The sequence below is a fragment of the Pipistrellus kuhlii genome, unplaced genomic scaffold, assembly GCF_014108245.1.
Source record: "Pipistrellus kuhlii isolate mPipKuh1 unplaced genomic scaffold, mPipKuh1.p scaffold_m20_p_1, whole genome shotgun sequence".
NCBI classification, from domain to species: Eukaryota; Metazoa; Chordata; class Mammalia; order Chiroptera; family Vespertilionidae; genus Pipistrellus; species Pipistrellus kuhlii.
The window spans coordinates 25812104-25837236 of NW_023425404.1; the positions used below are offsets into that span (position 1 = coordinate 25812104).

Consider the following 25133-nt stretch of genomic DNA (forward strand, 5'->3'; position numbering starts at 1 on the left):
AAAATAAGACAGTGTCTTATATTAATTTTTGCTCCCAAAGATGCGCTAGATCTTATTTTCAGGGGATGTCTTATTTTTCCATGAAGAATACGGTACACATTTATTGTTAAATGAAAATAAAGGAAATTTATTACCTGTATACAGTACGGTAGTACGGTAGTTCTCAACACAAACCAGACAAACTTTGAATCCTACAGTATCAAGAATTTACTCATTTATTCAATGACAATCATGTCATCATCTTCTGGAACATCATCATAACAATCCAATTCCTGAATTTCCTGGTGAATTTCTTGTGACTCCATTTCTTTCAGAATCAGTGGACCAAATCTCTCATGTTTAGCCTAGGAGGGCCTTATTTTCGGGGGGATGCCTTATATTTCACTCAGAAGGAAACCTGTAAGTAGGTCTTATTTTCGGAGGATGTCTTATTTTCGGGGGAAAACGGTATTATACGCATTCACAGGCAACAGGTTCCCAGGTTCTTTGAATGGTGCTATCTTCAGTCACAAAAATATTCCCTATATGCTATCCAAAAATAGCCAAGAGCCAAAAGACTTAAAAGTGAGATAAACCATCTTACCTATAAGCAATTTGCTTTTATCAAAACATTAAATGACTCAGACATCTGACTAAACTAAGTATACTGATTAGTAGGGGTATATGAAATAACTCCTAAGGGCATTCTAGAACTTCTAAATGTGGCCATAAGCTTTGGGGTATGAAGAATGGAAGTAGATGATAACTTATTGCTCTAGCAAAAGTTTGCTTGGTGAACTTCTAATCACTGCTTCCACATATGCTCATAACCAAAAATATGCTTACCTTCTTTAAAGCTTCCTGTATCATGCCAGACTTCTCCTTTAGCAGGTCTACAACACAAAGAGCCTCATCTTCAGAAAATACCATAGTCTTCAAGGACAGAATAAAATCTTTAAATTTCATTTCAGCATTTTCTAAAAACAAAATAACAGTTGGCATTTAAAAGACACAGCAACTTCAGTAAAGCATCAAAAATTCTTAACCCAGAAAATAACCAAGACAAAACAGACTTATATTGCAAGTCAAACAAAAATACTCTAGACAAGAGAGAGCAAGTGTTTAAGGATCTTTAATATAATATAGAATAATGAATTACATTAACTGACAATTTGCTCAAACTGTACAACACTTGGTTCATCTACCAAGACTACATTTAAATTCAAAAATTTAATGCTAAGCTGCCAATATGCCCTCACTTTAAAAACAATCACTCAAGTCTCTAGAATGTGAAAGCATCTATACTAGATTTGTTCACAAATATTCTCATTTAACCTTAATTCTTGTGACATATAAACCAAATTTTACAGGTGAGGAAATAAGATCGAGGATATTAAAAGGAAATCTGATTTTTCAAATACAAGAAATCCCCAAATTTAGAAAAATTCATATATCAGACATCTGGCTTACCCATCTCAACTCCTTGAGTGCTCTAATATTAGGCATCAACTTACTCTTCCTAAAAGCAACTGCCACCTATTAGACCCAAAAAAGCCCAGGGCTTTTAGTGTTTCAGCTACATTATTAAGTTTAAACAGGCACTGTGTGCATGTGTGGGGCCAAGGTGAAAGTACTCGGTACTTTCCACTCAACTTGACTATAAACCTAAAACTACTCTTAAAAAATTAGTCTATTAAGAAATTAACCAAAAAATAAAAGAAATTAACCAAAGAACTTGTATGCATATACGTGTAACTCATGGACATAGAAAATAGTGTGATGACGGCCTGGGGGTTAGGGGGTAAGGCATGGGAGTAGATGGGGGAAAATGTCAATGGGGGGAAACAGGGAGACAGCTGCAATACTTTCAACAATAAAGTAAAAAATAATAATAATAAAAATAAAAGATGGTTGTGAATTAGCACAGAAATTTTGAATAAGACAATCATAAAAGGGAAAAGATCACCAGTCATCAAAATAGTGAGTCCTTGCACAAATCAAAGCCAGTGTCCAAAAACTGAGGTTAGACTAGAAAACTATTGATACCATTAATCCTTTACTACAGTATTCTATTAGTCTTTTGAAATTCATTGCTTCTATGAGAAAATGTACTCAATTCCATCAGACCTAAAAAATGTGTTTTTTTCAATACAATAGATTGCATCATTCTGTATGTTACCTTTGTCAGGTTCCACCCTCAGTTTTTTAGTCCCCATTTTCTGGATTCCTTCAACTTGGTCAGGTTTAATCAGATCAATAACCTCTCTCTTCACCATAGGATTTGAGTTTGCATTATCCATCAAAGGAATATAAGTAGTTGCATGAATAAGAGGTTCATCCACCAAAACTGCAATTTAGATTCAAAAAAATTATAATTAGTATTTTTTTACAGCAGTAATTAAATATAATGTAAGCACATTTACATTTAATGATAAATGCAGTTATTTTCAAATCTCTAATTTGGCTTTAAATTCCTATTTTATCATTTAAAAAGTCAAAACACAGTGCCAGTTCAATATTATTTCATAGTAGAGTAAACATTTAAATTATCTAAAACTCTGCAGCATATCTATTTCTAATAGTATCTGAAAACTTCTTTTATACTTCCTTTACATTTTAGCTGGTTCTCATTTTTCTTGTTTTAAGGATCCATTTACATTTAATTAGTGCTCAGGAAAAACTTAAATTTTTCTTTATGTTGGTTCTTTGTTGAATATGTGATAATTCCTAATTGAGTTCCTTTGACTTGCTAAGTACAAAAATCAGTCATTGTTCCTTCCTTCTCACTTCTAATAGGTATGCCTCCAATTTCTATGGCACATCTTACTACATTGGTTAAAACTTTCAGAACAACATAAAAAGTGGAGGAAGAGACATAGCCGGTTTGGCTCAGTGGATAGAGCGTCAGCCTGGTGACTGAGAAGATCGCAGTTTGATTCCAGTCAAGGACACATGACTGGGTTGCAGGCTCAATCCCCAGTAGGAAGAGTGCAGGAGGTAGCTAATCAAATATTCCCTCTCCCTCTCCCTTCTTCTCTGAAATCAAATATATATATATATATTATATATATATATATATATATATGTATATATATAAAGTATTATATATAAAATATAAAAAATATATAATTTTTTTAAGTGGAGAAAGAAAGCCTCTTACTTTGTATTAATGTGAAGAACTCTATGAGTATGAACAGTAAAGTGTGGTGTCTGTTGGTCAGAGATACCAACTTCCACATTTATATGGGAATCTCTCTATATTCCTACCTTTTTGAAAAAAACTGGGCATGCATAGTTCTTTTATTTAAAACATAATGTTTAATGTTATGAAATATTTTTGCATATTTTTCTATACTTGATTGCTTGGTATGTGTTGTAATTTTAATGTAAACAATAGAACTTAATTTTTTCCTTTTCCAATTTTACTATTTTGCAGCACTAGTTGATACCACAGCCCATTACTTAAAAATCACTGTTTAGCCGAAACCGGTTTGGCTCAATGGATAGAGCTTCGGCCTGCTGACTGAAAGGTCCCGGGTTTGATTCCTGTCAAGGGCATATACCTTGGTTGCGGGCACATCCCCAGTAGGGGGTGTGCAAGAGGCAGCTTGTTGATGATTCTCTTTCATTGATGTTTCTAACTCTATCTCTCTCTCTTCCTCTCTGTAAAAAATCAATTAAAAAAATATTTTAAAAATAATCACTGTTTAAACTACATAAATTTCATAGTTAAGTTTCTCCTGAATAATTCTAAACATATAAAAATTGCACCACCAGAGGTCCGGAGCAGCCGGGTCGGGAACAGCCAGGCCCGGAGCAGCAGCAGCCAGGCTGGGAGCGGCCAGACCCGGAGCGGCCGGACCCGGAGCAGCCGGACCCAGAGCAGCAGGTTGGGAGCAGCCAGGCCCAGAGCAGCAGCAGCCAAGCCCGGAGCAGCCAGGCCCGGAGTGGCAGCGGCCAGACCCAGGCAGCTGATTGTGGATCGGAACAGAGCAACAGAGGCCAGGCCCAAAGCAGCTAGCTCCTCGCCTGCCCATGCCCCAGGGCTGCTTCTCAGACATGGCTGGAAACTTTTGGGGGAACTTGAGGGTCTGCTGAATCAAGTGATGAAGGCTTAGATCTGGATGTGTTGAGTTAGTATAGTGCTGGGGTGTTGATCTGTGAGTGCCTTGTGTGGGGTCTGGATGAGGTTGGTTGATCTATTAGGTCTAGTAATAATGTCGTTTTCTAATACTTTTTTAAATCTAATTTATTTAAACAATACAACAAAATTTAATCAACAATATAGTTGTCGTTGTTTTCTACTACTTGTGCCCAATGCTCAGGAAGCATTTTAATCCCTCTGTTGTAAAATTCTTGTGATTTTGATGCAAAAAATTCGGTCAATGCATTTTTGAGCATTCTTCATTATTAAATTTTTTCCAAGAAGAAAGTTTTGCAAAGAACGAAACAAATGGTAATCAGAAGGGGCAATATCAGGAGAATATGCAGGTTGAGGGAGAACTTCCCATTCCAACTGGCGCAATTTTTCAGCAGTGATTCTTGCAGTATGCGGTCGTGCGTTATCGTGGTGAAGAATTACGCCCTTCCGATTAATCAGTGCGGGTTCTTTTTCTCTTAAAGCTTGGGCTAACCTTTCCAATTGGGCACTATACACTGCACTTGTAATGGTTTGGTTAGATGGTAAAAGTTCATAATGAAGAATTCCTTTAAAATTCCACCAAACACACAACATCACTTTTTTCGCATGCAAGTCAGGTTTTGGTGTGGGCTGCGGAGCCTCATTTTTGTCCAACCATTGAGGCCGCCTTTTCAAATTAACATACAGCACGCATTGTTCATCTTCGGTAACAATTTGCTCTAAAAACGGCAAACGGTTTTGACGAGAGAGGAGCGAACTGCAAATTGTGACTCTTTGATTACAGTTGTTGTCGGTCAACTCATGAGGAACCCATTTTCCAAACTTTTGGACTTTGCCAAGTGCACGCAATTGATTGGAAATTGTTTTTTGTGAACAATTTAAAGTTGTCACAAGCTCTTGTTGGGTAATTTGAGGATTTTGCACCAAAAGAGCTTGAAGAGCTTCTTGATCAAAATTGGACACACGGCCTTGACCACTCTTGTCATCTAACGAAAAATTTCCCTCGCGAAATTTCTCAAACCAATGCTGGCATTTTCTGGCGCTAACTGCATCTTGACCAAGAGCACTACAGATGTTTTTTGCAGCCTCACTTGCTTTTCTTCCTAATTGGAACTCATAAAGCATGCAGTGCCGAATATGCTCTTCATCCGCCATCTTCTTAGCCCTAGTTTTGCAACAAAAACCAAACCAAACACAAATTTTTCAAGCAAAACTTGTTAATTGCACTTCACACGTTCTGTAGATACCACGTGTTTGAAGGTTATGTCAATACAAGTCAACGCCAAGCAAGATTTTAAACGAATGTTTAGAAACGACATTAATTATTACTAGACCCGATATTTGCTTTGATTACTTTAGACTTATAGTATATTTGATATCAGGTAGCATAATATCTTCAACTTTGTTCTTTTTTTAACAAAATCAAGATTGCTGGGTCTGTTCGGGGTGTTTTGTGGTTTTATATACAATTTTGAATTGTTTGTTTCATTCTGTGAAATATGCCATTGGTATCTGGATAGTAATTGCACTGAATCTGTAGATGTCTTTCGAAAGATGGATATTTAAATGACGTGCATTCTTTTTGTCCATGAGCATGGTATATGCCTCTATTTATATATTTTTTTCAGTACCTTATAATTTTCTTAGTATAGACCTTTCACCTTGTGGTTACTTTTATTTCTTTATTTCTTTTTTTCAATAAATCTTTCTTGTTCATATTATTACAAAAGTTCCTTATTTCTCCCCTACTTTTATTTCTTAGGATTCTTGTTTTTATTGTAATGAGGATTGTTTTCTTAGATTCAAAAAAAAAAAAATTGCACCACCACATTTAATTGGATACTTCCCATATATACATGCAAATTATATTTAGGAAATAATTGGGAATATAAAGTAATGACAGATCAAGCTAATGTTGTCAAGCATAATCCTTAAGTGGTATTAAAAAGTATATCTCAGGAATCCTTTTCTTCTATAGAGTTTATATGCCATTTCACTATTTCCAAAACTTAGTTAAGAATGAGAATATATTTAAACTATAAATACTTCTTTATAACAAACTTATGCCCTGCCTATCTGTCAAAGTACTACAAAGCCACAAGGCCAAAGAGAATCCTGGACATGCATTAGTATCAAAGCTATTATACGATAGTATACATTCAGCTGGAAATTAAAGAGTATGTGAGGTTTCTAGGGTCCTTATCATAGCGTACTGCTATAGAATTAGTATTTATAAAAAATATATCTACACATTTTACCATGTTCTGTCTTTTGCTTCTTTGATGAAACTTTCTTCTTTCCTGATCCACTTTCTTGTTTAGTCTCTTGGTGGAGGGGTAATGATTCTTGCTTTTTCGAAGGTGCCATAGGAGTTTCCACCTTTTTATCCTGATCATCTTTATTAAAAATAAATGAGAAATCATATTAAAAATAAAGAAAAATAATCAGAAAAGATACATTAATAAATAATTCATAGAATGCTTTATCACTCATATGTAAGCTCTGATATGTAACTTTCACTAATAACTTTTCATTGTAGCTTCTTTGTTACACTTGCTCTTTAATTTCATTAAGAATTCCAGTACTTGCTGCTGCTTTTATAATCCGTTTTTCAGTCATTCCTAATCTATCATTTCTTCTGTGACTACTATAGCTCATTTCCTCAACTTAACTTTGGAAAGTAATCTCTTTGATATCAAATACTGTCCCATGTAATTTGTACTCTCGTTTGGCCAAAGATGTCTTTCTAAAACATAAAGCTGACCGTGTAAACTAACCTGCCTGAAAGTCTTCAACAATGGCTAAACTATAACATCCCAGTTCCTTAACACAGTATAGAAAAACCATCATGAACTAATCACTGCATACCTTTTCAGCTTTGTTTCCTACCACTCCCTACACCTCATACTTCATGGTTCAACAATACACTGCATTCTTTTTATCGTGAGGATATCTTTTTTTTTCATTAATTTCATCAAGTAGGATGCAAGGAGTGGGAGGGTAAGGAGAGAAACATTAATGTGAGAGACACATCAACTGGTTGTCTTCCACACATACCCTGACTGGGGACAGTTACTGAACCTGCAACCCAGGTATGTGTCCTTGACAAGGAATCAAACTCTTGACACTTCCATGCTTGGGCCGATGCTCTAACCCACATGTGTCAAACACAAGGCCCACGGGCCAAATCCGTCCCGCCAGGCCTTGCAATGTGGCCCGCACCGCGCTGTCATCACTGCACTCCGCTGCGTTTTCATCACAATGACAGTTTATGACTGTTCAGTAAACCATTCGGCCCGCGATTTAGGCTGGATTTTAGATTTTGGCCCCTTCTCTGATTGAGTTCGACACCCCTACTCTAACCATTAAGTAACCGGACAGGGCAATAGACGGTATTCTTATGCCTTTATGCCTTTACACATAATATTCTGCCAGTATGGAAAAAGACCCCACTATTTGCTTGGTGACATAATTCACCCTGAAGACCCAGCTTAGGCACTCTCTCCTCTGCAAAGCTTCCCCCCACCCCCGTCTCCATAAATACTTGTTTAGACCTCTGTTCTTCCATACTTTACACATCTCTTATAAAAATCACATTTTATTATTGGCTTATATGTCCTTCTTCCCTCTTCTTGTAATACGTAATCCCCACCCCTTCCCAGCCACCCAAATAAACTAGCTAGTCCTTACTCAACCTTTTAGATTAATTTCAGTAAGTATATGAACTAATTGGCTGATACAGAACTCCTACATTGGTTTAGATATACATAGGTCATTATAGATAACTTTTTATTTTATAATATTTACTAAAGGCCCAGTACACGGACACATACACCAGTGGGGTCCCTCAGTCTGGACTGGACCCTCTCGCAATCTGGGATCCCTCGGGGGATGTCGGGACTGTCCAGGCCAAGGGACCCAACTGGTATACAAATCCAAGCACCAGGCCGGTTTCAGCCTGATCCCCACAGGCCAGGCCAAGGAATCCCACTGGAGCACAAATCCATGCAACAGGCCTCTAGTATGCATATAAAATCTTTGGTTAATTTCTTCCTGCCCTCCCTCCCATCCTCCTCCCCCCTTCTTTCTGAGATTCATCAGTCTTTTCCATGTTTCCATGCCTGTGTATTGAGCGTCTGCCCCCTGGAAGTTGAATGATCAAACGGTCACTTAGGCCTTTATATACATAGATGTTTCTATCTACAGCTAGCATGTAAATACCTTGAAAATGCACAATTCATCTCTGTAGTCTTGGTATCTAGTATAATGCCTACCATAAAACAGATGTCTACTAAATATTTGCAAAATCATTCAAGGGTTAAAAGAGATATCTGATTTATCTTATCTTTAATTCTTATCACACTGATTAGACAGCATTGGTTGAACTTAGTAAATTTCTAATTGTTGGTACTTACAGATCCCTTGTAGTGTTAGTAAAACAGTTTGATTTTATGTTTCTATTAAAGGTCTTTCCAATATTTGTAATGTGAAGTTTAATTTTAAATGTTGTTTTATAATCAGCCGAAACCGGTTTGGCTCAATGGATAGAGCATCGGCTTGGGGACTGAAAGGTCCCGGATTCGATTCCGGTCAGGGGCATGTACCTTGGTTGCGGGCATATCCCTAGTAGGGGGTGTGCAAGAGGCAGCTGATCGATGACTCTCTCTCATCGATGTTTCTAACTCTCTATCTCTCTCCCTTCCTCTCTGTACAAAATCAATAAAATATATTTAAAAAAAAAAAATGTTGTTTTATAATCAATACCAATTATTTCTATCAGCAATTAATGTTAATGAAGGCAAACACACAGTAAAAAGGATAATGATTTCATTTCAGACTCAGCATTTAACATTTTATATGCACCTCTAATACATTATTAGGTGTACATTTCAAGCTCTAAAGTTATTAAAAATACTATCATCTAATAAAGTTAAATAGCTTATAATACCGCTTCCATTTTTAGGCTTCTTCTGTCCTGGTTTCTTCTTTGAGGCAGTTGCTTCAGAGGCGGGGGTGGGCTGTTTAGAAACTGGGACAGGTTCTACTTTTTTGCTTGGAATCTTTGATACATCACTTTCTTTGGTGACCTGTTCTTCTAGAACTGGCTTGTGTTTCTTTTCCTTCTTTTTTCTTTCTCTAACACTATTAGAAGTTTCAACCACATTCAGTGGAACAGGTACAAGTTGCTCATCTTCTACAGCCAAGGCATCAGATAACTTAAAGTCCCGGGGTACACTCTCAGAATCGGATTCATGAAGATTCCCATTCTGAATTTCTTTCTTTTTATTCTTTTTCTTTTCTGCCTTCTTTTTATCTGGCTTGGTAGGAATAAGCTTTTGTTCTCTCTTCTGTTTTGCAAGAACTTCATCATATAATGTTTCTTTCATGAAAAGCCAGAAGAAGAGGAAAATTACTGTAATAACTACTGAAGGAATAAGAACAATAAAATATGTTGACTCATAAAACTCCATCATGCTTTTGTTAATGTGATCCTATAAAGCCTAAAAGAAAAAAAGAAGAAACCTTAGTCTTATAAAAACTAAATATACAAAACCTCTGCTCTTTCAAATAGTATTTCAGATCTAACCTGATCTATAAATCTAATCAGGTTATTTGTTTAAATCACATATTTGATTACCTTATCAGGTACAGTTCAAATACACTGTGGAAGAAAAATGTGTGGTAATTAGAACAAGTGAAACACATCCTTCCATTTTTCAATGTGAAAAGATGCTATAGGAGGAAAAAAACTTAAGACATCCATTTTTCCCCCAAATAGCCACCATTAATACTTTATATGTACTTTTATTGTACAATATTCATGAATACTACTATATGTGGAAATAAAGTGGCATTAACTATTGATACTATCAATACAATGGATATAACTAAAAGTACTACACTCTTAGTGAAAAAAAACAGAGGTGGTTCATTACTCCTTTTAGAGAGTTGAGCCCATTCAAACTGCTAGCACTTTATTCCACCAAATAGTATCTATGCCATAAGGTTGAGAGAATTAAATATGATACTGTACATAAAGTATTTACAGAACCTTACAGCAAATAAGCACTCTAATGTAACCCATCACTTATGTAGCAACTACTAAGTAAGATAACATAAGCAAGGCAAATGAACCTCAGGCCAGTTAAGTAAGATAGGTAAATTCACACATATTTTCAGTGGCAATAATTAGCAAAGCCAAATTCTAACCCAAGCTCTTCAGACTCCTTGGCACCTACACTCTTTTCACTATATCATACATTATATAATTAAAGAATTGAGCAGTAAGAAACTTGCATAAAAATCTTAGGTTTAATAAGGTCTAAGCCTAATAACTAATAACTTCCAGCTTATTTCAAGACTGTTTCCTTGACAATTTAAATGACTTGTGTGCAAGAATAAATAACTGCCCCACATTTTCCAGGGAGCATGTAGAACATTAAGACTCTTGAAAGACAATATATATCAATACATATGAAAATCGCCGAAACCGGTTTGGCTCTGTGAATAGATAAGAGTGTCGGCCTGAGGACTGAAGAGTCCCATGTTTGATTCCGGTCATGGGCATGTACCTTGGTTGTGGGCACATCACCAGTAGGGGGTGTGCAAGAGGCCGCTGATCGATGTTTCTCTCTCATCGATGTTTCTAGCTTTCTATCCCTCTCTCCTCCTCTCTGTAAAAACTCAATAAAATATATTTTAAAAAATAATAATAAAAAATAAAATAAATACATATATATGTGTGTGTGTGTATATATATATATATATATATATATATATATATATATGAAAATCATGTAAATTCTGATAACTAGTTACAGGTGTTACTCAGAGTGAAAATAAAGAAATGTAGATAAGTGACATTCTCCTCTAGTAATGACAGGCAGCTAGGATCTTATTGCTCCTATAAAGCCTATTCCATATGGAAGCCTCTTTAAAAAACCTCACTGAATTAAATGACATTTCTCCCTAGGAAGAAACACATGGTCTGGTGTCTACAAAAAGCTAATGATTCTGGCTAGCAGTTTATTCTCCTGTGTAGTCATTTATTTATTTTTATGTGTGTTTTTATTGATTTTAGAGAGAGAGGGAGGGAGAAGGAGCTATATAGAAACATCAATAAGGGAGAAACATTAATAAGGGAGAAACATTGATGGGCTGCCTCCTGCACACCCTGTACTGAGGAAAGAGCCCAGGGCATGTGCCCTGATCAATTGAACCAGCAACCTCTTGATGCATGGGCTGACACTCATCTACTGAGCACACCAACCAGGCTGTAATCATTTATTTTTATAAATCCATTAAATATGAGAATTTAAAGACAAGAGCTGTTATTGCTATGAAAACTAAATTAAATCCTTTGGGAGGCCTTGATGAAGTAGAAAAATCTAGAATGACTTGACTTTGAACTTGAAAAGTTTCTAGTGGCCACATTTTCATTCCCCTTTAAAGAAACCAATAGTAGAAATCATCAACAATGCTTTTAGGGTATCCTATCTAATAAAGAAGTAACATACAAATTGACCATCACGCCGTCACAAAGATGGCGGTGCCCATAGCCAATGAGGAGAGAATATGTTAATTGATTGTCACGCCCTCAAATATGGTTTGCACCCCCAGCCACAATTTGGCGGCGCACAGCGAGGCACAGGCAAGCCTCAGATGGCAGCTGCCTAGCCGATGCCCAAGGCACAGGAAAGCCTCAGATGTCGGCTGCCCAGCCACCCAGGACCACCCAAGGCTCAGGTAACCAGGGCTGGCCAAGGCTTGTATTGCCAGCAGTGGCAGCAGCATAGGTGTGACAGGGGCATCGTCTTCCTCTGATCACTGGGTCGCCTCCTGCCCTTGAGGGCTCCCAAACTGTGAGAGGGGGCAGGCTGGGCTGAGGGACCTCCCCCACTCCAGTGCATGAATTTTCATACACTGGGCCTCTTGTGGTTTACAGAAAAAGATCAGAAGACACCCCCAACTCCCAATTCAAAGACAAAAGATTGAGCCAAAAAATAAGACAAATAAAAGTGTTTTAAGTTAAAATAAAATATATAAGGCATAGATACTTTCAGTTCCTGCTTTAAGTAACCTAACCACACAGGGCTGGGGAAAAGGTTTCCATCACACTCTAACATCATTCCGTCCACCAAGGGATCCCCAAAAGCTCCAATACCACTTTTCTCCTGCTCTTTGACTAACTGAAGTTGAAAACTATATGAGCAAACTGAAAACTACATGTGTCCAAGAATGAGATATCCATCACAGTAAGGAACTGCAGGATAAGGATTTCATTTGTCATTAACAAATCTTTATTGAGCACATGCTATGTGTCAAGCACTGCCCTAAACACTCAATAAACAAATCAGACAAAAAGTCCTGCCAGCATAGAGGTTACATTATAATATGTGTTTGGGGCAGAGAGAAGGAACAATAAATACAATCAAATAGAATTTACATAGTTTGTTGGAAGGTGGCAAGTGCTATGAAGAAAATAGAGCAAGATATAGATCATATGTAGGGGAATGCAGCTTTAAATAAAATAGTAAAGTAAGATAGACCATTTGAGCCAAAACAGGTTTGGCTCAGTGGATAGAGCGTCGGCCTGCAAACTGAAAGGTCCGGGTTTGATTCCGGTCAAGGGCATGTACCTTGGTTGCGGGCACATCCCCAGTAGGGGGTGTGCAAGAAGCAGCTGGTCGATGATTCTCTCTCATCGATGTTTCTAACTCTATCCCTCTCTCTTCCTCTCTGTAAAAAATCAATAAAATATATTTTTTTAAAAAATAGACCATTTGAAAAGCAAAGATTTGAAGGAGACATGAGAGTCAGCCATGCAAATATCCTAGGGGGGGAAATGGTCCAAGGAGGGGAAGCAGTCAGTGGAAAGGCCCTAAGACAATTAGTTGGACTGGAGTGAAACGAGCAGGGGGAAGAGTAGCAGCTAAATTAAGACAGGTAAGGGTTTCTGGGGAAAGTAGGAATGCCCAGCTCTGGAAGGCTTTGTAGGCCATACAGACTTCATCTTTTACTCTGCATATGGAAAGGCCCTACAGGGTTTTGAAGAGAAGTGATATGATCTGGTTACTATGTTGAAAAAGACTGTAGGGAGCCAGTGTAGGTAGAAGCAGGGAGACCAGTTGGAAGACTAACTGCAGAAATCCAGGCAAGTGATAAGAATGGCTTGGACCAGCTTAGTGAGCAGTGGAGGAGATAAGAAGTGATTTAATTCTGAATACATTTTTAAAATGAGACAGTCAGAATGCCATGTGTGAAAGAGATAAGTCAGGGATACTTCAACAGGTTTTTTGCCTGAATGTTGGATGGAACAGCATCAAATGAGTAAGTCAGATTGCACTTGTGGCAGGTTTAAAAAGGAAAATGGAAGTTTAGTTGACTACAGTAAAACCTCAAGATAAAGGACTAATTCAGGCAAGGGGAGTCCATTAAAACCAAAAGTCCATTAGGTTTGTTTACCTGTTTTTACTTATGTGACACATTTGTGTAATTAAAACTAAGTATGTATGAAATTTTAATTTCACAGAAAAGTTTTCTATATTTTTTACTTAATTTTAAATTTATACTGAATAGGTCCAGGAAATGGGTGCATTCACCAGTCACCGAGAGTCATGATTGTGGTGTGACTTAGCACAGAAGGAAACATCACTTAAAACTGCATCAGGCTGGGACCGGTTTGGCCTGCGGACTGAAAGGTCCCGGGTTCGATTCCGGTTAAGGGCATGTACCTTGGTTGCGGGCACATCCCCAGTAGGGGGTGTGAAAGAGGCAGCTGATCGATGATTCTCTCTCATCGATGTTTCTAACTTCCTATCCCTCTCTCTTCCTCTCTGTGAAAAATCAATAAAATATATATTAAAAAAAAAAAAAAAAACTGCATCAGAAAGTGAAGCCAGGAGACAATAGAACCAATTAGCATGCACTATGCAGTGTGATCATGTGCTAATTGTTACCCATCATTGTTTATAAGCAGTGATTCTTGGAATTAAATATGTAGACTATAATATTTATTTATATTGGTGAAATTATTACGCTGTTTTTTCACATGGCCTATTCACTAAAATTTGTTTAAAATAACTTAGTAACAAAAAAAACCTGTTAAGTTAATGAGCAAATCTTGGTTAAAAGCACTTAAAAATTAACAGTGTATTAATTTTCACATATCACATCCGAACCAGAAATTTTGTGTGATAAATCCAAAGTCCTTTATATTGAGGTCCACAAAATCAAGGGTTTCCTATACTTAACATCCAATGTGGAGCAGGTTGTCTGGAGTGCAGGAGGGAAGTCTGAACTGGAGATATAAAAATGGCAGCCATAAGCATATAGGTATTAAAAGCTATAACATGCGATGAGATCACCAGAGAAGTATTAAAAAAAAGTGAACCAAGGACTAAACATTTCAACCTTAAGAAAAGAGAAATCATAAAGACAGTATTAGCAAAGCAATTAGTAAGAAGAGAAACCAAAAGAAGCAATGCCCTGAAAGGAGGGGAGTGTAAGGAGGGGAGTGATTAGTACAAACCACTTTGTTGAGACCAGATTTAAGGCTAGGTGTTCCTAATCAGCCCATAGTAGTTAAGGTGATATGTAAAATACTAATTTTATCTTTAAAAAAGAGTTGAACATTTCTTACACATCTCCTAAGAACAACACTATATTTCCCATTGGAGTCTCTACTAAGTAAAGTATTCTTAGTGCTAAAAGTATATTTTGCCTCTTATCTTTTTAACATCAAACCAATTAGTCTGGCCAGTGTGGCTCACAGTGGTTGAGTGTCGACACATGAACCAGGAGGTTCCCAGTTCAATTCCAGTCAGGATGCATGGGCAGGAGGAAGTCAATCCATGTTTCTCTCTCAGTGATGTTTCTAGTCTATATCTCTAGCCCTCTCCCTTCCTCTCTCTCTCTAAAATCAATACATATTTTTAAAAATACATATTCCACATGTTTCAAATAAAAATCAAGTTAAGAACTTAATGATAGTAACAATTCTAAAACACGGGTCCTTTAGAAGTTAAGCCTCAAAAAATCCTCACGTCCTTTAGAAAAGCCACAGACTGTTATTTAGCATCTAGTTATTAAAATGTCCTCCCTACTAAAATCAGATTAACACTTACAAACGAGAAGGAGGTTTGGGGTGAAAGAGCAGAGAAAACATACCAAGAAGAACAGACTACTGATATTAAAGGGGGATACAGAAAAAATTAAATTAGAACCAAAATCATGTATTAATGGCTCTTCATAATGTCGACCCTGAGTCATCAGGGTTAATAATACTGAATAGCCTTTATAATTTAAAAATGCTTAATACATTTAAGAAAGTTTTTCCCTAAGCTTTGTTATACGCTTCAGAGTGAGTCTCAGAAAGTTAGAGTAAATAGAACATCTCATTTCCTAAGCTCACCTAACAGAGTACTGTTATAATTGTTGATGCTGCAAAATCGGAAGAGACATTTCTAAGTTAATGTTGGGGGAGGGGAGTAATCGTTCTTAGAATCTACAAACAATAAACCCCCACTATTTCTTGCTAAATCCTTGAACAAAAGGGAGCCCCTTCTTGTCAAGAGAGCACAACATGAAAACCTATAGCAAAGCATGCAGACCGGAAATACAGATTGAATGAGCAAATCTTGGTTAAAAGCGCTCGGTGAATACTCCAGGGTTATTCTTGGGAGGATCACTCCGGTCTCATCAGCAGCTGCTTTTAGCCAGACGGGAGACACGGGCTTGCCGAGCGCCCCGCAAGGTGAGGCAGGGAGAGCAAGTGACACCTAATTAGCAAGAACTCACACTCTTCGAGTCCATTCCTACACAACGCAGCGTTTAGTTCACGCCAGTGTGTTCATCTCGAGCAGGCTATGAGTGTCCACATTTTTTCAAACACATCTTCAGCACCCACAACTTGGAACAGATAACTTCAACTGCAGCTTTTTTTTTTTTTTTTTTTTTTTTTTTTAAGCAGCGCTTATTCAAATACCTGCAGTTAAGGAATTCCTTTTCGAGTAGAGGCCCAACCACGAGTTTGGACTCTTTCCTCCCAGCAGGGATGGATGGCTAAGCTCACACAGCCCCAGCCTGGAACCGAACCTGGGGGCCACGGGCTCCTGCACGACGGCCGGCCCGCCCGCCGCGCCGGGCTGCACAGCCCGCACCAGGTATCCGATTACCGAGAGGCTGTTCCGGGCTGCCAGCCGGGTTTTCCGCCCGGATCCCCAACGCCAAAAATCTCATTGTTGGGAGCCGAAGGGGGAGGGGGAAAGCGGCGAGGAAGACACACCCCTCCAGGAGAGGAAGGGATAACTTCCCTGGGTCTCGAGGGCGATCTGCAGACTTTTTCCCCCAAACTCTCCCCTCCCGGGGCTTCCCCCGCCCCAGCCGGCCCCCGCCACCCCCGGGGGCGCGCACGGGGCGGCGGGAAGGGGCCGCGGGAGGGGCGAGGGCCGCCGCTCGGCGCCCAGGAGGCGGCGAGGCTGGAATTCCAGCATGGCGCACGCGTGGCCCATCCGGCCCAGGGACGCGCTCCCTCCGTCCGCCGGCCCGGCGGCCGTCATCCGCCTGCCTTCCCGGGGGCCGCAGGCCCGGCTAAAAATAGGCGCCTCCGTCACCCCGGGGCCCTCTCCCGCCGACCTCGCCCTCGAGAGACGTCCTCGGGGGGGACCTGGGCCGCGCTCGCAGGCGCCGCGGCGGAGCCCGGGTCGGGCCGGGAGCGGCCCGTGAGGCCGAACCGCCCGGGGAGCCCGCCGCCGCGGAGGCCCGGCCCCAGCCGGAGTCCGGCAGGCGGGAGTGGGCGCCCGAGGCCTACCCGGCGGGCGGCGGGCTGTGTTCGGGCCCCGCGGCCGCGCCCCCCAACCGGTGCGGCCCTCCCGCCCGGGGCCCCGCGGCCGGCGCCGCCCTCACCCCGAGGTCGGTCCCCGCGGCCGGCGCCCCGACCCGACCCGACGCCGCCTGCTCGCCCTTACCCTGCGCGCCGGGGGGAGGAGGCCGGGAGGACGCGGCGGCGCCGGCACGACAGCCCGATCGCCAGCTCCGAGGTGCCGCCGCCGCAGTTGCTCAGGTGCCGTCGCGCCGCCCGGCACGGGGCGGGGCGGCCCCGGCACGTCCGGGCGTCTGGGCCGGCGGAGCCCGGAGACCGGCCCCTTAAAGGGACAGGCGCCCGCCGACCGGGCCCCCCGCGCGCTCGGGTGAGGCCCCGCGCGGGGCTGCTCGGGATGCCGGGGCTGTTTCCCCTCCCCCCCCCCCTCCCGAGATAACGTTCCGCAGCAGGTGGGGTGGGAGCTCGGGGTTGGAGCTCCGCCGCACCTCCTTCATTCCTCAGCCCTGCTTGCTCGCTCTCTCGCTCTCTTTCTCTCTCTCTCTCTCCCTCCCTCCCTCCCTCTCTCTCTCTCTCTCCCCCTCTCCCACCCCGCCCCCCCTTCTCTCTCTCCTCCTCTCTCTCTCCCCTCTCTCCTCTCCCTCCCCCTCCCTCTCTCCTCTCCTCATCTCCCCCCCTCCCTCTCTCTCCTCTCCTCTCCCCCCTCCCTCTCTCTCTCTCTCCTCCCCCCCTCCCTCCCTCCCTCTTCCCTCCCCCCCTCCCTCCCTCCCTCTCTCTCTCTCTCTCTCTCTCTCTCTCCCTTCTTCCCTCCCTCTTTCTCTCTCTCTCTCTTTCCCCCTTCTTACCCCTCCCCCTCTCCTCTTTCTCTCTTTCTCCGTCTCTCTCTCTCTCCTTCCCCCAAAGCTGGTTTCATCTTATGGGAACCTCCACACTAGGTGACTTTTTATTTTTTTGTAACCTTAAGCAAATAGTCCTCGATTTCACCGCACCCATCCCAGATTCCTCTCCAGAAATCAAAACGAAACCTTGCGTTCCTCTTTGAATTAGCCTTCAGGCAACCTCAGCTTCAAAAAAAAAAAACAAAAAAAAAAAAACAAAAAAAAACCGACCCAAATAAATTGTGTGCAAATTTATGACGCTGCTAGCTGATGGGGCTTTCTTTAGGCCGGGATAATAAATAAATAAGTAAATAAATAAGTAAAACTAGAAGCTGCAGCGAAGAGGAAAAGTTGGCCCGAGTCCCTGCTAATAAGTTTGCTCTTTGCTGAAAGGAGGGCAGCGACCTTGCTGGTCCACTGGCAAAGATGTGTTGTTACTCATCATCACTTTACTTACCTCTCGCAGAATTCCAGGCACTGCCCAGAACATACACAAAATACTGCAAGGTCTCCTCAGAAGTTACGAGAGCTGGAAATGATTCCAATTCTGTGAGAGGTGAATAAGAGATACATATAAAACCAAGAGTCGTCACTCACACCTCCCCTTGCATCCTGACCAAGAAGGAACTGGAGCAAGTCCTTGAGGGATGAGCAGCAGAGCAATTTCTACACCAACAGAGAATTCCCTGGCTAAACGCGTACATTTGTATTCTTATATTGTCTTAGCTTTCTAGCGCAATTCCAAAGAACAGATGAAAACTGAACAGATTGTGGTAGCCTGAGTTTTTGAGAATTCCAATAGCCTTCATCCACTATGTTCTCCAAACAGGCATTCGGTCTTATTTTAACTCCAGAAGCGTCCTCTTTTTCCTTTCTCAGTAGGGTTACTCAGCACCTCAGTGCTTCCAATACCCTCAAAGCAATTTATCTCTAAGCCACTGCTGTCCCTGAGCCTGTGCCAGAGGACACAGCTTTATGGAAGAGCGATGCCATTAGTCTCTTAATACAAAAAGGGCAATGTATCATTTCTATAGTGGAGTTTAAGAACTCTTGATTAGCGTACAAACATCTTATTTCCTCTGGTTAGCACTAAAGCAGGTTTTAGTTTAGAATAAAACTTTCTATCATTTTCCTGACTTCAGTAAAACTTCAGTGATACTTTAGAGACAGTAATATGTGGGTACATTAAGTGGAGTTTAGGGATATGTTTACCCTAAATATACTATTTCTATAGTCAAGGACCATTATTTTTCTGTTCCATTATTTGAAACAAAAGAAGAGTATTTATCAGCTATTTCAGCTTTCCTGAGTGATTGAACTTTGAATTCTGAAAGGGAAGTGATCTGTTTATTCACATCAAAAAGACTTGCTAGAATTATCATGCAAGGTAAGCCCTATTAGGAATTAAGACGTACCCTTTAAGTTTTGTAATATAGTATAATATAATATCAATGGCTATAATTAACATATATAATTAGCCCATTAAGTAATTAACCTTGGTTGCTGCTCACTATTCTCCAATGTTACTGAAACCTGCAACTAACCTGCTAAAAGGATTAGCACTCCCAGCATTTGAGGTACCTCCAGTTGTAACAACAAAGAAATAAAAAATTTTGAAACTACAAAGTGTAATTCTATTACCTAAAGATGGCTGGTGTCTCTGTCTCTGTCTATCCCTCTCTCTCCCCTCTCCTTTCTCTTCTCTCTTTTATTCAAGTCCTCTTATTTTTTAAGCACCCCCTACCCTCACCATGGCCCTCGCCTTTGGCAACCATCAGCTTGTTCTCTATCTATGGGTCTGTTTCTATTTTGTTTTATTTATTCATTTGTTTTTCTTTTTTAGAGTCCACATATGAGTGAAATCACAATATTTGTCTGTGTCTGACTTCACTCAGCATAAACTCTCTAGGTCCATCCATATTATCTCAAATGGCAATATTTCATTCTTTTTTTATTCATGAATAATATTCCACTGGTAATTCCTCCTCTCTGAAATCAATAAGTACATTTTTAAAAACATTTTTTTAAATTAAATTAATAGGGATGGGGGATGGGAATGGGGGGATGAGAACAAATATGTGATACCTTAATCAATAAAGAAATTTTTTAAAAATAAAATAGGCCCAGATTTTCAAAAAAAAAATTAAATTAATAGCATATCTTTATCCATTCATCTATTGATGGACATCTAGTAATGGTGCAATGAATATAGGGGTACATATATATTTTCAAATTAGTGGTTTTATTTTCTTTGAATAAATATCAAAAGTGAAATTGTTGGATCCTATGGTAGCTCTACTTTTAATTTTTTTTTTTTTAGGAATATTCATACTGTTTTCCATAGTGGCTGCCCCAGCTTATAATCTCACCAACAGTGTATGAGGGTTCTCTTTTCTGCACAGTCTCACCAACACTTGCTATTAATTGATTTATTGTGGATGGCCATTCTGATGGGTGATATCTCAGTGTAGTTTTAATTTGCATTTCCTTGATGATTAGTGATGGTCAGCATCTTTTTATATATCTGTGGGCCATCTGTATGTCCTCTTTGGAGAAATGGCTATTCAGGTCCTCTGCCCATTTTTAATTGGATTATTTGTTTTTCAACATTAAGTTGTATGAATTCCTTATATATTTCGGGTATTAACCCCTTACTAAATGTATCATTGGTGAATACCTTCTCTGCATTTGGTAAGCTGTCTTTTGGCTTTGTTGATGGTTTCCTTCCCTGTGCAAATTTTTTTAGTTTGATGTAGTCCTTTTATTTATTTATTTATTTATTTATTTTGCTGGCCTGAGGAGACATATCCAAAAATATGTTGCTTAGAGCAATGTCAAAAAGTTTTACTGCCTCCCGGCTATGTGGCTCAGTGGTTGAGTATCGACCTATGGAACAGGAGGTCACAATACAATTTCTGGTCAGGGCACATGCCCATTATGGGCTCAACCCCCAGTGGGGGCCGTATTCTCTCTCATCATTGATGTTTCTATCTCTTTCTCCCTCTCTCCTCCTCTCAGAAATCAATAAAAACATTTTTTAAATTAAATTAAATATGTATCTATCCTGCAGTTTTTGGATAAAATATTCTCTAAATGTCAACTAAATCAATCTGGTCTAATGTGACAATTAAGGCCATTATTTTCTTATTAATTTTCTGTCCAGATGATCTATTCCTTGAGGTGAGTAGGACATTAAAACCTTGTACAATTATTATATCGATATACTGTGGATTTCTCCCTCTATGTCCATTGATAATTAAACCTATTGGGCCACTGCCATCTTGGACCTCCTCTTTTTCTCTCTCTTTTTTTTAATCTACCAAAGTGCAATTTACTGGAGACTGCCTTCTGACTCCTAGTGTTTAACAATCCTCTTTTCCCTGAATTTTGGAAGTGTTTTAAAGACACACAGTACACATCTCTCTAGCAGATAGAAAGCTGGCTATTCCTGTTTTGTTCAGGGAAGACTTCCCAGAAGTGGTGAGTAATGTGTGAGTAACATATTACATCTCCTGCACCCCCAGGATGGCAGAGATGCAAGTATGATAGAAACAAATCACAGATCTGAAAGTAAAAGGAAGAGTCCAGGTCCCCCAAATAATGGAGGGGGAAAGAAATATCTGCAGTTGCAGACCTAACAATAAGCCAGCTATTCTAACAATAACTGCTTATTAGAGGTCTGCATTGTGTCCCCGTGAACAGGTAGTCTCTTTAAGCATATGACATTCAAGTGTTTTCATCACAGCTTAAGGATGAAGACAAATTATTGGCCATTCTTTGCACAAAGTGGTGGGATTCTTGTTCCCTCCTCTTGAATCTGGGAGAGAGCTCTGTGTCTGCTTTGTCCAATAGGATATATCACAAGTAACACTGCCACGTCCTGGGCCCAGGCTTGGAATCGTTGATCTTAGAACCCTGAGCTACCGTTCGAGAAGTCTAACTCCCCTGCTGAGAGCTCCTGTGGAAAGACCCTGAGATTACTACAGGGGGAGGACGAGAGACCCAGCTGGGCCCAGCCTTCCAGCAGCCCTTACCGAGGTGCCTGATGTATGAATGAAGGCTTCCAGTACCCCAGTCCATACACACCACAAGCTAAATACCACCAAGTAACCCCAGTCAGTTACCACATGGAGCAGAAAAATCACCCAGTGAAATATGTTTGAATTTATGACCCCATATAATCTTTGTGGGGTTTGGGGGGATACATTGTTTGCAGCTTTATTCCACTTCTAAATAGCGGCAAGAAGCATTAGTCCTGTTCCTGTGGAGAGGAGTTTCCATTTTGCCCATGCAATCCTAAAACATCATTGGGGCCTTTCAAAGGAAATCTGGTCAGGAACGGGTAAGGAGGCAAAGCTATTTCGTGGTATAACTTAATATTATTGGAACCATCGCCATGTCTCCCATCATGCCTCACATCTTCCAAGGCTGCTCAAAGATTGAAAACTGGTGAATTTAATGAGGAAAGAGGAGCCAACATTTATCGTGCAGTTACGTTGTGTGGGTGTTGAATGTACGCTAGCTTACACAATCGTCAAAATAACCCTAAAGGCTAGTTCTAGACTCACACTGAAAAAGGTACTAGCTCAAGGACACAGAGTTCAACAACCAGCACCTGAACCCAGATCTGTTTTAACCTTAGGTATACAAACAATTAAAATGTGAGTTTTTATTTATATAGGTTTCACTTACTCATGATATCTTTCTTTGTCATTAGCTGATTTATAACACTAAATTAAATCAGCAATATTAAATCAGCTGCCAGCCAGCATCTTGTAAACTTTTCTAATAGAAAAAGAATTTAGTGTTGAAATATGTACATTTTGTCCTAGTAAACTTAGCAATTGGAAGAAACAACCTTTACAGCGTCTTTGATTCTTGATTTCATGATTTCATACACTTCTTACAAGGATTTTGTTAAATATTGAATTTGCAATCACTGCACCTGGTTTTGCTCCCCAGCTCCACTCCCTTCTGGCTGTGTGACTTTGGAAAAGTCACTTCACTTTTAGGAGCTTTAGTTTCCACTCTGATTAACTGAGGATAAGAGGACGTAGCTCTAAGGGTTAGTGTGAGATTAAATGAGATCATGTATTTTTCAACATTTTAATAATAGCATTACCAGTTCTTACTCAATATAAATATTAAATAAGACATTATTAAACCCAATTATATCTGAATAATGACACCCATAGTAGCTATTCACCAATTGTATATAATTGCTGATTCTAACAACAATCAAGTGAGATGTAATTATGTCCATCTACCACTGTGAAAACAGGGTCAGAAAATCAAGTTACTTGCCTAGGCCAAATCGCTAGTAAGTGGGAGAGCTGAGTCTGAAACTCCAAAATCCATCCTTCTTCTACTTTACCAGACTCCCCCCCACATATCTTCAGGCTAGTTTATAACCTTCTTGTACAGCATTATAAAAAGGGAGAGTTGACATCTTTCCTCTCACCTCAGGCCAAACCACTTTTACCCTCCACCAGCTAGGAAGAAAGAACTCTTACTGCTAAAAACCTTACATATTAACTCAACATCCTTCCTCAAACATCTACTTCAGTGTTTAAATGTTTACTATCCCTCACTGTTGTGTAACTCTATGTTCTATCCTCAATCTTGGGCACATTTTTAAATGGATGCTAATTGGCAAATAAAAATAAATAGGAGAAAGTAAAATTATATATGTATTTATATGCACACACATACATAAAATTATCTGTAGACTCACATTTAGAGATAAGTATGTTACATTTTCTTTTTCCATTTTAAAAAATATGTGCATATTTTTCTATAGTTATGAATGCAAATACCAAATGAAGGAACATGCAAAAAATTTAGGTAATGTCCTGTTTTTTAACATTTAATTTCTTCTGATTTTAAAATTAGCTCATGAGCCCTGGTGAGGGCAGATCAGTAGCAACAAATCAAACCAGGTCAGCAATACTTGCAAAGGCGTGGCATCATGTTAGGTGTTTGAACATAAAGCGTGCATTTTAAAATGCTTGTCCTCCAGAATGGTGCTTGCTTTTTAAACCACACTGATATTTGTTGACTCATATTCAGCAACAAATGATAACTCTTAGATCCCACCCAGTCCTTGCCCTGTGTTTTTCTCCCCGTAATATGACAGTCCTGTAATTAATCTTTCCCAGGCTTCGTTCCATTTATTTCTGACTATGTCTCCAATTTACCAATTTTCTTTGATCAGGGCCAACAATTTTTAAAAGCCATCATTTAGTATTCCAATATATATTGTTTTGGAAATTTAATGTTTATGAGAAAAGGTAAGCAGATTGCAAGCTCCATTACAAATCATTATTCTGTAAAGGCTGTAGAATAATTCCTCTGGATGCCAGCTCTCATGACACAGAGATGTGGATGTCAGCACTCCCAGCCTCCTCGGAGACCTTGCTCCATCAGCCATGCCCTTTCTGTCTCCATCTTCAACCTTTCTTCTCTAGTAGCCAATTAATGCATGTAGGGCCCCCTCCACTTAAAGGAGAGGGGGAAAGATGTGTTCAAACTCCAGACCACCATTTACCCCATCTCCTGCCAAGCCAGGTTTTGGGTTGGTCGATTGATTAGTTAGGTAAGAAGCACTCATTTGGCTACTTATTCACACTATCCATTCACTCACTCCTCTTTCTTCTAGAACCGCTTCTGCACCCACAGTTTGATTCTGAAACACTCCTCATCCTATATAATAAAACCCTAATATGCAAATCAACAGAACGGCCCAGTTGCTATGACACACGCTGACCACCAAGGGGCAGATGCTCAACACAGGAGGTTGGGGGCAGCTCCTGTGTTGAGTGTCTGCCCCCTGAGAGGGAGGCAGTAGTGATGGGGGGGTGAGGGGGGACGGGGCCTGCTGGCGAGCAACCCACCTCCCCCGACAGCACAGGCCAGCCTGAGGAACCACCCTCCCACCCCCACTGCACAATTGTCATACACCGGTCCTCTAGTGGAAGTCAATGATCTCCTGCTGCTAACTGCAGTGCAGCTGCTCAGTCTATCTGGCAGAACCTCTCTGTCATATGACACCACTAATAACTTCTTGACATGCTTCAGTTTCCTTGACTTCAGTGATCACACCCACCGGGCTCTTTTTGCCCACTCTCTTGTCTTTTCCTTCTCTCTAGCTTAAAGCTCCTTCTCAGTCTCCTTGTGACTTTATTTTCTCTTTATGTCTCTTTTTTGGTGATGTTTCTCAGGGTATCAGCCTTGTACCTTTTATTTTCTCACTTTGCAGTCCCTCTCTGGTTTTATCACGTGTATCCCCTAGTGAAGGCCGAATTGCTGCAATTTG

The 25133-nt window shown here is 40.2% G+C and overlaps 1 protein-coding gene across 16 annotated transcripts in view; it reads right to left on the reverse strand.

Annotated features, from left to right (window-relative positions):
- KTN1 (kinectin 1) overlaps nt 1–17233 on the reverse strand; it is a 99995-nt gene extending 82762 nt beyond the window's left edge. For 13 of the 16 annotated variants that reach the window (XM_036435912.2, XM_036435932.2, XM_036435869.2 and 10 more), the window contains exons 1-5: nt 17089–17233; nt 9069–9621; nt 6379–6516; nt 2159–2326; nt 826–956 (exon numbers count right to left, since the gene is read on the reverse strand). In XM_036435912.2, the coding sequence (XP_036291805.1) occupies nt 826–956; nt 2159–2326; nt 6379–6516; nt 9069–9594 (963 nt within the window). In that variant the 5' untranslated portion in view covers nt 9595–9621; nt 17089–17233. Of the gene's footprint in view, nt 1–825; nt 957–2158; nt 2327–6378; nt 6517–9068; nt 9622–16761; nt 16893–17088 lie in introns of those variants that run through there. The other 3 variants (XM_045580302.1, XM_045580301.1, XM_036435923.2) reach the window with 3 other exon arrangements.
- Between the last annotated feature and the right edge of the window lie 7900 nt (nt 17234–25133).